Below are 12,439 nucleotides of genomic sequence, written 5' to 3' on the forward strand. Positions count from 1 at the left end.
ATAAAAATCTTTTAAAAAATAAATAAAGGAGATTAAGTGATACTGATTGCTTTATGACCAGTCATTTCTTATATTTATCTACTTACATTTTTGAGAGCAACCTACTTTCTTATACAAATTAAAATTCATGAAGACTAAGTAATAAACCATGGCCTGAAAGAAAAACCTTTTTATAAAGCAAAGTGCCATTCACACAGGATGCTAAAATAAAAAGAACATTTCTAGAAATAACAACACATGAATACATCTTATTAAAACCTACAGTAAGTTTATGAATTAGAGCTCTTATACATTCTTAAAAACTGCCTCTATCATCACATGACTTTGGCCAAAGGACTCACTGGAACCTGGGAACAATGAAATACTGTACCAGTTAAAGATTTTAACAAGCAGGTGTTAAATAATTCCTTTGAATACCTAACTGATTATCTTTTAGATCTGATCTAAGCTCATACTGTCTCTGAACTAGAACTAAAATAGCCCTTTCACCACCTGAGCAGTATCTGTTCACTGACTTTAAATCTCCTTCACTTTCTTTCTCTCACTATTCTTCAAAATAAAACCCAAATTTGCTTCTTTAACTATTTTTGTTAGACAACTTAATAATCTTTTAGTATTTTACCTTAAGTTACAGCAAAAGCTATTTTAACAGCAGCTTGAATAACATAAATGTTAGTATGAAACCATCTGTGTAATCTTTATATATACTAAGGCATCATTTTGCTTCTAGTTATACCAACCTATGAAGTTACATTAGCAACATCCCTCCGTGAATTACAGAAAACACTTCAGAATGCTGGAGCACTGTTTGGACTTCCTAAATTTCCTTTGCCATTGATGATTTTACCTAAGTGATCTTCCTATTTTAAAGCTTTTCTTTTTTATACTTAAAAATTCATACAATCCTTTACCATCAGTCTTCACTGAAAAGCCTCTGTGAAATGCCTAACCTAGTGTAAGAATTAAGATAAGTCTTAATGATTGTGGTAAAGTTAAAATTCTGTGCTTATCAACAAGTTAATGCACATAAGCTATGCATTTTCTCCCTTTACACACACCAACATTATATTGCTGACTTTTTATTTACCTGGGTAAGGGCGCTGACTCGGTTCTCACTAGGAAACAAAGGTGGGTCTTCTCCAACTTGAAAATCAAAATACACGGTTTTATGTGTGAAAGTAGAAAATTCATTGCTGAAGCAAAATTTGTATGTCCCATTTTTGGAGGCTGTGAAGGTAAAACTGTCATACTGTTTCTTCATCTCCTTGTATAACACATTACCATCAGGATCTTCTAATCGACAATCTACATCATAGTGACCACCAGTAATCACCTACAAAAAGACAGAGAGAAAAGAAGACATTATTGCAATTAACAAATTTTAGAAATACCCAGATTTCTTGTTAAAATGGCAATAAGGTTATATACAGGCTGAAGACCTTTATTACCACAGATAATTTTACATTTTTTGATTTCTACCAGTGGATGGAACTTGGGAGGCAGATTTCAGTTCAACTAAAGATTTATGAAAACTGAACATACTTCTACATAATAGGAGAGAGGGCACTAGCTAACTAGCCAGACAACTATTCTAGTTAACATAGATCTCTTATATCACTTAATTCTCTCAAACAATCCTACCAGAGGGTTTTTCTTTTACCCCTCCATCTGACAAACTGAGAAATTGAGTTAAGATAAAACTTAAACTCCAAAATCATACTTTTAACCCTTAAGCTTAGTGCCATGTAATGCTTTCCTTCCCCAAATTTTCTCACCTAGTTTCCCATGAGTGTCATCAAGGTACACACATGGACAATGAAGTAGTAAAGTACATCAGTCTTTAGCATAAACCCCAAGTATATGTCCATCACAGAATTCAAACTAATTTTACTGCCAAATCACAAATAGATTGTTTAAATTCTTTTATAGGTCAGTTATACAGAATTTGATTCCAGCTGGGTATTTTAAACTACATTATACACTGAATAGGCTTCTGGGCTGTTCTAAGAGTATTATCACCATTTATAAACTTGTTTCCAAGAGAAACATAAAGCAAACACAAAACAACACAACACAAAAAAATCTTTTATCTGGAAAGATTGTATTTAAGGGCAAGCACACTGAAAGAAAAGCTGGGGGGTAGATGAAATGTTTCTGAAGAGAATGCTGGAGCTATTTTCAAAGGCTTATGCTTAATCAGTTACAATATGCACTGCCTGGGTTGTCCACCTGAAGAGAGGAGGGGGAGACTTTTCCTGAAGTGTTGGGAACCACCCTGCCTGGTTTCAGAAGCTGTAACCCCCCATGGCTAAGGCTGAGTGAGAGACCTTGGGAACATAAGCCTCTAAGGAGACAAGGCTTATTTACCTGGCAGGGGCTCCACCTTGGCCCTCTTTTACTTCACCCTGCTTGGCCTCAGGCAGATGACCCGTTAGCCAATGATGGGTAAGAGTCCTCAAGGGAAGGACCGATCTAAGACAGGCACAGTCATGAAGGGGCCTTCAGGGAAGGATGTGGGGGGCTATAGAGAAAGGGGGTGATGGACCCTCGCCCCTCGGCTTTAACATAGCCTGAGTCCTCATTCCGTCTACAAGAAGCTTCCTAATCTTTTGCCTGCCTGACTTCCCCAGCCTGACTTAAGCCTGAAACAAAGGCAGTTCCCCAGGGCAAAAAAGCCTAAGAAAGAAAGCATAAAATCCTGTGAAACCTGCTCTGCTAAGAATGGCCTGTTTTCTGATAAGGGTCCAAGCATAAAATGAGTTTGTTTCCCAAAGTTTTCTAGCCCTTTAGCTATTTGATCCTCACTCATTATAAGCCCTCATAGTTCTTTGAATGTTATCTATTGTTTGATCCTTACTGCCTGACAATGACTGACAAGCTTTACCTATATTCCAGTGAAAAACAAGCCCAATAAAAGCCCATTGAGGAACAGGCTCCTGGCCCTTATCCTTTGAGAGATCAGCCAAATTTCCTTCCCAAGCAGATCATGTCTTATTACACTTACTCTTATCTGTGGCGGCTGGGGGGGGGGGGGGGGGGCTGCAGGTGGAGCCCCCCCACACTGAAGTAATTGGACAATCATAATAAGAGAAAAAAAGGAGAAAGAGTTAAAGAGAAGAAAGTCTTCCTTATATGAGAAAGAACCGAGTGGGAAGAAAGAGGAGACAGGAGAAGAAACACAGGGTACATGGATTCCCAGCCAACACGAGACTGGGTGGTACAAGCCTGTATTTTCAAGCCTGGACACTTTTGGTTAGCATAATATTGACATCCTAGATCTGTAGAACTCACAGATCAAACTTCAGACTTCAAAGAAAAATTGGTTACTTATGTGACCTTTTGTCTCTTAAGATATGATTAATAAACTATGTTACAAGATCATTTTGATAATTAAATGAAGTTATATACTTAGGAAAATGTAAAACTATGTCAAGTTAATATACAGACATAATGTTTTCACATAAAAAGTGTCTTATCAAGTGGGCATTTACTCCTCCCCACAAAAGTCAACAACTTTTCTTCCAGGTAAAAATAATGACATCATTTTTATATACCCAATTATTCATATTGACTGTTATACATGGAATAATCAGATACATATATACAAACTGAATAGGACCAGAACTGATCTTCATGCCATGTTTCTTGCAACAAACTTTAAAAGAACTAATCTCATTCTTCAGATAAAAGTACCTCTTTACAACCTGTCTGGTCACATAAGACAGAAACTTGGAATCATCCCAAATTAAGTGTCCCTACCTGTCCAGTTAAATCATAGAAATCTCTTGATGTTATTGACTTTTTCAAATTCATCCCATCTTTTCCATTCCTGATCCACAATTCAGACAGGACTATTGCCACAACTTCCTAAAAGTTCTTCCCACAACCCAATCTCTTATCCCTCTAATCAAGTGTTTCTCAACCTTGACTAGATCATTTCCAGCTGGGTAATTCTTTGTTCCAGGCCCTAGAACAAAGGGCCTAGGGGGACTGTGTTGCCCTGTGCATTCTAGCATGTTTAGCAGCATCTCTGGTCTCTATCCACTATTTGCCAGTAGTACCCCCATCCCCACATGTCTCCTGTAGGTGGGGGGAACCTCCCTATCCTTCTCCATCCCCCATTTGCCTAAAACCTTCTGATAGTCTCACTTCCTTTTGGAAATCCCCTTTTGATTTCCCCAACAGAAATATCCAAACCTGTTAACAATGGAATACCATTCCCCTGTACCTCCTCCAGGAAGCCTTAGCACACCTTTTAGACCCTTTCTCATTCTGTGTTCCAAAAATATCAGACTGCCAGAAGAAATCTTTGCTTTATATCTTCATTAACAGTTAAACAGGGTTTGTTTGCTGAAGAATCACAGGACCCAAAATGACAATGCTTACAAATCCAGTTTATTATAGAAAAAGAAAACCTCACAGCCAAAAGCTGTCTCATAGAAACAGGTCAAGAGAGGTTAGGTGTTGACTTCTTTGGCCTCCCTGTGTGAGGGCTGTGGTTTGACAAACACTCCCTCTCAGATCAGGAACCACCAAGCGTACAAGGAACACCTTGGAACTAGTGAGCCCAAAAGATTATTGGCTGGGTTTTTTATATTTTGCTGGCCACACAGGTATGTTTCTGATAGGTAACCAGACTTAATACCAAGCCTTTGGGCAGGGTTCATGGAGACCAGGTGCAAATCATCAATCTCACTATTATCAATAAACAATGTCGACAAATTGTCACAAACCACCCCTAAGGGCCTTAGATCAAAGTAACAATATTACCTAGTGTATTTCAGTGCCAGCTCAGGCTAATTTCAGGCCCACTGGAATTATGTCTTACAAACATAATACATCTGCCTAGGATGTCTTTTTTCTATCTGCAGCCTTGTAACTCCTATTTATCCCTCTAGACTCAGACTAAACACTAGCCCCTTAGTGAAACTTCCCAATGATCCTTCTTCCTTCAGCCAGCAGTACGCTGGGAGGTTGGAGGGAGGGAGCCAAAAGGTGGGCAAAGTTTCGCCACTCCCCTTTTGGAATACTGATTTTAAGCTGGTTATTAAGAAACAAAAGACTAAAGACTTTGTTACCTCCCCTTTGCCCATCTAAAAAGATTCATATAATAATTAAAAACTACTTCAGGAAGGGACCCTTAGAATTCACTTAGATCAAGGGTGTCAAACTCATTTTCACCAGAGACCATATCAGCCTTGAAGTTGCCTTCAAAAGGCCAAAATAATTTTAGGACTGTATAAATGTAACTACTCCTTAACTGTTAAGGAGATGAAATTACATTTGGCCGTTTGAAGGCAACCGTGAGGCTGTTGTGGCCCCTGGTGAAAATGAGTTTGACACCCTTGACTTAGATATTCACTTTATCATATCAGACAGAGAGGGAAAAATAATAAATCCTGTTTCCTCACCTCTGCCCCATTGTTTCTGGGTTGCTTGGCAAGAATTTGCCACATGTTCTGCTCTTTCTTGCTAACTCTGAATTGCCTATTTCCCCTCTGAAATCCCAGACTCCTGCCCACACCTTCTGCTTTGTCCAGCATGGAATATAAGCCTCAACTGCCCAATAGGTTTTGAATCTCATATCTATGACACCCCTGCATTTACATCCATAATAAACTGTGTACATTTCCTCCTCTTAATCTGTCTGTTAATTTGATTATTTGTCCAGCTAGAACTTAGAAGGTGGGAGGAAAGTTATTTTTTTATGCTCCCACAATACCTAGTGTGCACTTTCATTGTTGCCCTTAACATTATATGACCACGTATCTATGTAAGCTCCCTGAGGTCAAAGTGAGTCTTATTTATCTTTGGGAAGTATAATAAAGCAAAGAATTTAACCTGGAACCCTGATTGGTATGGTTCAGTTGGTTGGGCAATGCTCCACAAAGCACAAAGCAAAAGGTTGTGGGTTCTGTCCCCAGTGGGGGCATCTATGAGAGGCAACTGATCGATGTTTACTCACATCAGTATTTCTCTCCCTCTCTTTTTCTCTTCCTTCCCCTCTCTTAAAAATAAATAAATGGAATCTTAAAAAAAAGAAAGGAAACTAACCTAGAACTGCATACTGATTCTGCTTCTTGCTCTTTTATGATCTTGTATTTTAAACTATGAAAGCTTCAGTTTCATCAGTAAAAAAGGAATAAGAACTATACCTATTTTATATTGAGTTGTCCCGAGAATTAAGTAATACACCTGATATACTTGGCATACTGTCAGCCATATAACTAGGCGTTTTTAGCCCATAATAGTAGTAGTGGTAGTATTCCCAACACCAAGAACAATGTCTACACACATAAGAATTCAGAATGTTTGTTAAATGTAAACAAATAAGATTCCTGCTGACAATTTATATTACTGTTCCTGCTATCTTCTTTTCTGTCCCTTGGTCCTAATCTAGGAAGTTAAACGAGCCCAAGGGTCATCCTTAGCCTTCTCTCCCTCATTCACTATAGTCACATCACCAAGTCCCATTGATTTTACCTACTAAATTATCTCCAATCTTTTCACTTTCCTCCTTCCCCATGACTAACATCCTAGACTTAGTCTAAGGCTGAACCACTACAATAGCCTCCCTAAACAGTCTGTGTATCCATTCCAAAATACCTTCTCTACCTGCACAAATTAATATCCATATAACCACCAAAAAATATTTGGACCATGTCACTGCACTCCTTACACACCCTATGATAGCTTCCCATACTCAGGAAAAACTAAAATTCTTATCACAGACAGCAAGGCACTAATGGTTTGGCACCCCTGCCACCCCTTCCTCTCCTCTCTGGCTTATTCCCAAATATATAGGACCTCTCTATGGTCTTCAAATTCTCAGTCATCCTTACTATAGTATCACTGCAAAGCCTATTCCCTCTTCTCACTTACCAAAGTATGTACAACTTATTCTTTACAATTCATCTTAAAATCATTTGCTCAAGGAAGCATTCACAGATCCCAAAGACCAAATCGTATATCCCCTATTATCTGCTCTTAAAGCAGTTCTGATGAATGAGCAGGTACTAATTAAGAAAAGCAGGGTAGGACAGGTGGGGAATCAAGAATGAATAAAACGCCCTCCAGTGTTTTGATCCCTTCTGTCACCAGCACGCACCACTGAACGGTTGCTCAAATATGTGAAATAAGTCTACCAAAAATAACAGAAACACAGTAAAGATTGTTCTAACCAACTTAAACTACATCTTGCCAAATAAAGTTTTTTAAAAAATATATTCCTGCCCTGGCTGGCGAAGCTCAGTGTACTGAGCGCGGGCTGCGAACCAAAGTGTGGCAGGTTTGATTCCCAGTCAGGGCACATGCCTGGGTTGCAGGCCACGGCCCCCCAGCAACCGCACATTGATGTTTCTCTCTCTCTCTCTCCCCCTCCTCTCTCTCCTCTCTTCCTCCCTCCCTTCCCTCTCTAAAAATAAATAAATTAAAAAAACTTAAAAAATATATTCCCAAAGATGACAAGAGGCCTCTCATTTATTGTAACAACTCTTTCTGCAACACCTTTGGCAGATGGTCATCTGGCCTTGAATGATGCTCTTCCAATAACAGGGACAGCCACATTAACCATTAGTTTTAATAACAATGAAAAAACTGAAAAGCAATGGAGTTAGATGTTGGCAGCACTTCAAATCTACTTGAAGTACAGGTGTGGATGAGAGTTCAATGGCCCTCAAATGAAGGGCACTCGAGAACGTAAAAAGTCACAGCTACGGAAAGCATTTCTGGGATTCATATATCTTAATATCTGGTCTTAAATGTCTCTCGCCCAAGGTTTAGAGAAGGAAAGCCAAATGCTCTGTATCAGATACCTAGAGTTGATTCTTGAATAAGCCAAAGAATGAATAAACAAGATCAGGAGAGGGGCACCAGTGGATTACTCCCAGACCCTGGAACCGTGAGCTGGGGCCGCAGAACCAATCGCTAAAGCCTGGAGTACCTGGAACTCGAGGGTGCACTTGGTGCCTTGCGTGATATCCTCATAGAAACACTGCTTGGCGTTGTCAGGAAGCTCAAAGGTGATCTCAGAGGCGCCGCCGGGTTCCGGGACCAGCAGCAGTAGCAGCAGCACGAGCAGCCTGCAACCCCAACAGACCGCGGCGGACCCCAGCCGCGGCATCCCGAGGCGGTGGCGGTGGCCTCAACGGAGTTGCAGAGACACGCAGGGTCAGGTCTGCGTGGACTCGCCACGCGCTGCAGGCCTCAGCCCGAGTCGCTCCGAGCCTTGGAAAGATTGTGGATGAAAAGCGAGCCGCTGGGGGCGAGTGAGGGGTGCTCAGAGGCCAGGACCTAGGGCCCAGAACGACCTGCAGAAAAGACAGCAAAACCTGCACAGAAAAGAGGACAGGCCTGAGGTGGCCGGAAGTGGCGGTCCAGTGCTTGGGAAGGGGCGGGCCTGAGGCACCTGTTTCAGCGACCCGGAAGTACTCTCTGCGGAGAGAGACGTTGGAGTGTCTACGTGGAAGCTCCCGAGGCCGGGGGTTGGCCTCCACCTCAGCTGGGGACGAGGGGCGGGGCTAACGTAGGGAGGGCGTGAGGTGGAGCCTGAAGAAGGGGTGTGGCGCGAGGGTGCTTAGCTAGAGTTAGCACAGGCTCGAGCTCCTGTGAGAGCTGATTGCTGGGAGGTCTCCGAGGAAGTGAAGAAGAGCTCATTTTGTCCTAGGGGACAAAGCACCGGTCGTTGAGTGCTTAGCTGTTTGCAGAGAGTTTCTCATAAATAATAACAAATTTAGGGGGAAGCAGTTTAGCAAGGAGCATGAATTCTGAGACCACATATTGAGTATTCATTATCATAAGGCACTGTGCTAAGCACACTACATTTATTGGGTTTTTGGATCCTACAAACAACACTATAAGGTAGGTATTATTTCTGTTTTACTGAGGAGAAACTTTGTGTGAGAATATTAAAAAAATAGCGGTGGGTAATATTAATAGTAGCTAACAGGTGTTGACTTAGGTATATCTTTTTTTAAATAAATGACCAGGAGGAGACTCATGCACTTCAACATTATCAGCAGAGGGGGTGGGTAGAGTTTTATGAGAAGGAAATAGTCTACCGCCATGCCACCCTGAACACACCTGATCTCATCTGAGAAGGAAATAGAGGCAGATGGGTAGAAGCCAGGCCTGGAAATGGCCGGGGGGCGGGGAGGGTGGCAGTGAGGAGGAGGTAGGATAGAGAGATAGATTGGAGGGGGTGTTCTTGAACAGCTAGACGCAGAACTTCTGTCCACCTGGGGTGCCCAAGGCCTCCACAGAGGGAAGGAACTGAAATTTGGGGAGATTGCACCTTCCTAAGAGCTGGGCTAAAAAAGAGGCATTATTTCTTCTATGAATGGAAAGAAGGCTGAATTTCACAGTAGAAAAGGTGGGTTCTGCTTTTTAACTTGACTTTGGGAAGGTAACATTACCCTTCTAAACCTATTTCTTCATACATAAAATGGCAATACAAACAAAGAAGTAATGAATGAATGAATTAGATTAAAACCACAATGCTCCCTGGCTGGCTGGGTCAGTTGGTTGAAGCATCCTTCTATGCACCAAAGGTTTCGGGTTCCATTCTGATCAGGGCACATAACTAGGTTTCAGGTTCCTCCCCTGGTCTGGGGCATCTACAGAAGGCAACCAATCAATGTTTCTCTCCCACATTGATGTTTCTCTCTCTCTCTCTCTCTCTCAAGTCAATAAACATATCCTCGGGTGAGGATTTTAAAAAATAATAAATCAAACCACAGTGCAATGCATTACACACCTGACACAAAGGGGGTGAGGGCCATAAATGTCAACATCTTCACAGTTTTACCTATAGCCTGCATTCCTCATTACCTTTATCTGAGATATTCCCAAAAACATGTTGGATAGCAACTTAGGCACTAGAATTTGCTTTGTAGTATTTTTAGAGGTGGTCTAATATTCTAGTATTTTGAATGGGAAAAATAATTATGCATTCCAAATCCATACAAAAAAACTCAACCAGTTTTCTGAAATATCACTAACAATAACCTTCAACTTCTGTAACAATCCTTAAGTGTCTTCATGACATAAGCATTTAAAATACTAGTCATCCAATTATTTTTAACACTTAATGGGCTCATCAATGGTATATTTGCATATAGCTCTCAAGGATACTGTATAGTATCAACAGTACTTTTCAATTGCTCAAGTAAGGTTTGGTGATGGGAAGGAAGGGGGGCTGTGGTCTTGGGTGAGGTTCAGTGATGGGTAAAATTTGAGAGAGTGTGAGCTAGTGAAAGAGTTAAGTGACTCAGTACATGTCAGAGGCATGCCCAGGTCTAAATTCAAGGAGTAGGTAGGACAGTCTTCTCAACTTGGCAACTAAGACACAATCAATAACTAAGAAGCCTCACCTGAATCCTCAGGACAAAAACCAAAACAGTCAATAAAACAGCTCTTCAAAATGGATAGCATTCCCTTATCATGCACTTATATGGCTCCCAATAATAAGATTGTATATGGAAATGCCTTTTTGATCTTTGAATGTTATACTTCTGCTCAGGTCATAATCACAATCATTTACAACACCAATAATTTCCTATGAATGATCTAACATATCTTTGAAACATTTGGCACTGAGTATTCAGAATCGTTCTTCCTTTTTCTCTTGTGATCAACAATGAGTATTAATTTGAACAAGTCTCCTTCTTTTTTGATATTTTCCCTGTGTAACTATCGCCATAAATATATATATATATATAACTCTGACCATAGCTACATCTGTAATTGTTTGCTTTGAGATGATCCCTTCCCCAAAACATTATCGAAAACTAATTGGCAGGATCAATTCTTTAGAAGATATTTTTAATGTCTTATTCTATTTGGGCTGCTATAACAAAATACCACAGACTGGGTAACTTATAAACAACAGAAATTTATTTCTCACACCTTCAGGGGCTGGGAAGTCCAAGATCAAGGCACCAGCATTGTTGCCTTCTGTTGAAGAACATGTTTCTGGTTGACAGCCAATCTCTTCTTGCTGTGTCTATGTGGTGGAAGGGGTTAGGGAGCTCTGTGAGTTCTCTTTCATAAAACATTAATCCCATTCATGAGAGGTCTACCTTCATGATCTAATTACTTCACATTGGCCCCGTCTCCCAATACAGTCACCTTTGGAGGTTAGGATTTGGACAGGAGGGATGATACAAACATATCATAGCACTTAATAATGTGAAGATGATATTATAATGTACAACTCATTTAAACAAGGACAGCAAGACCCTCTTACTTGGAAATGTCTGAGCTAAGTTTGCAATCCACTCTGCATCCTCTTCTCCAGATGTGTAAGCTAATCTACATATTATAGCTAGCAGATACACAGATTAATTATAGTAGGTTTTTGATTTAGAATGAATTGGGAGTAAAATTGTTTGCAATCTTCAGATAGTGAGAAATCAGAAAGTGAGGGATATCTGTATTTTTGCCCAGCTCCCACAACTGCTCCCTAGTAAAGACTTGTCTGACATCTCCCATATTTCAGAGAAAGTCAAAATGGGCATATTCATTATTCTTCATAGTGCTCAATCTATCTATAGACACATATATATGCACAAAGGATACATATCAGAGTCTTGTGGATACCCAAATCTGTGAGTACTGCTAGAGCATATATATAGTGCCACTCTAGGCAATACATTTAAATTTAAAATTTGATGTGACCTCTCAGAATCTTGCTGAGAGTGACTACCTACTTGATAGTGAATAAAAAGTAAAACCAAAAGAAACCCTGATGTTGGCCAATGATGGCAAACTATATTTATGTCCTCAAGGAAAGAATAAAACTGTCAGAAGCCCCTAGTCTTCAGAGTCTTTCACTGATGGCTGAAATGGAAAACACAAAATCTATAGGAGCCAGAAATCCACTCCACTGTATTTTCAGCTCATGGTCTATAGTCAGACTATGTTGTTCAGGTCTCTAAAGAAAATTTTAATCATTGTAGAGTTAAGATGTCAGGTTATGATATTACATCATGGGGCAATATTTTAAGCTCTCATTTGAAAAATGTTTTTGTTTTTACAAGGTGAAATTGAAGACAATAACAAAACACCACCTTCCTTTAGAACATTAGTTAGTGTACTTCAAACTGCAGGAAGCAATGGATGAAGAAGCTTCACTTGTAAATGGTCAGGTGGATCTGTAAAGAACTTTTAGAGACTCCTGGTAAGATGGCGATTGGGTAAACAAGGCTCACCTCATTGCACAACCACATCAAAATTACACTAAACTATAGAACAACCATCACGCAGAACTGTTAGAAATCAAATTGAATGGAAGTCTGACAACTACGGAATTAAAGAAAGCACATCTCACCAGACTGGTGGAAGGGGTGGAGACTTAGAATGGTCCTACATCAACATGTGGTGGGTAAAAATTTGGGTAAAAAATCATGACAGTGAGGAGTCCCAGCCCCACACAAGGTCC

General features: G+C 40.3%; 1 protein-coding gene across 1 annotated transcript in view; it reads right to left on the reverse strand.

The window, feature by feature from the left end:
- The window catches only part of LOC114492816 (TIR domain-containing adapter molecule 2), a 49,202-nt gene extending 40,794 nt beyond the window's left edge, over positions 1 to 8,408 (reverse strand). Inside the window, exons 1-2 of the mRNA XM_028507367.2 lie at positions 7,943 to 8,408; positions 1,088 to 1,333 (exon numbers count right to left, since the gene is read on the reverse strand). Coding sequence (XP_028363168.1) covers positions 1,088 to 1,333; positions 7,943 to 8,122 — 426 coding nt within the window. The 5' untranslated portion in view covers positions 8,123 to 8,408. The remainder of the gene's footprint in view (positions 1 to 1,087; positions 1,334 to 7,942) is intronic.
- Between the last annotated feature and the right edge of the window lie 4,031 nt (positions 8,409 to 12,439).

This window comes from Phyllostomus discolor, chromosome 3, assembly GCF_004126475.2.
Source record: "Phyllostomus discolor isolate MPI-MPIP mPhyDis1 chromosome 3, mPhyDis1.pri.v3, whole genome shotgun sequence".
NCBI lineage: Eukaryota > Metazoa > Chordata > Mammalia > Chiroptera > Phyllostomidae > Phyllostomus > Phyllostomus discolor.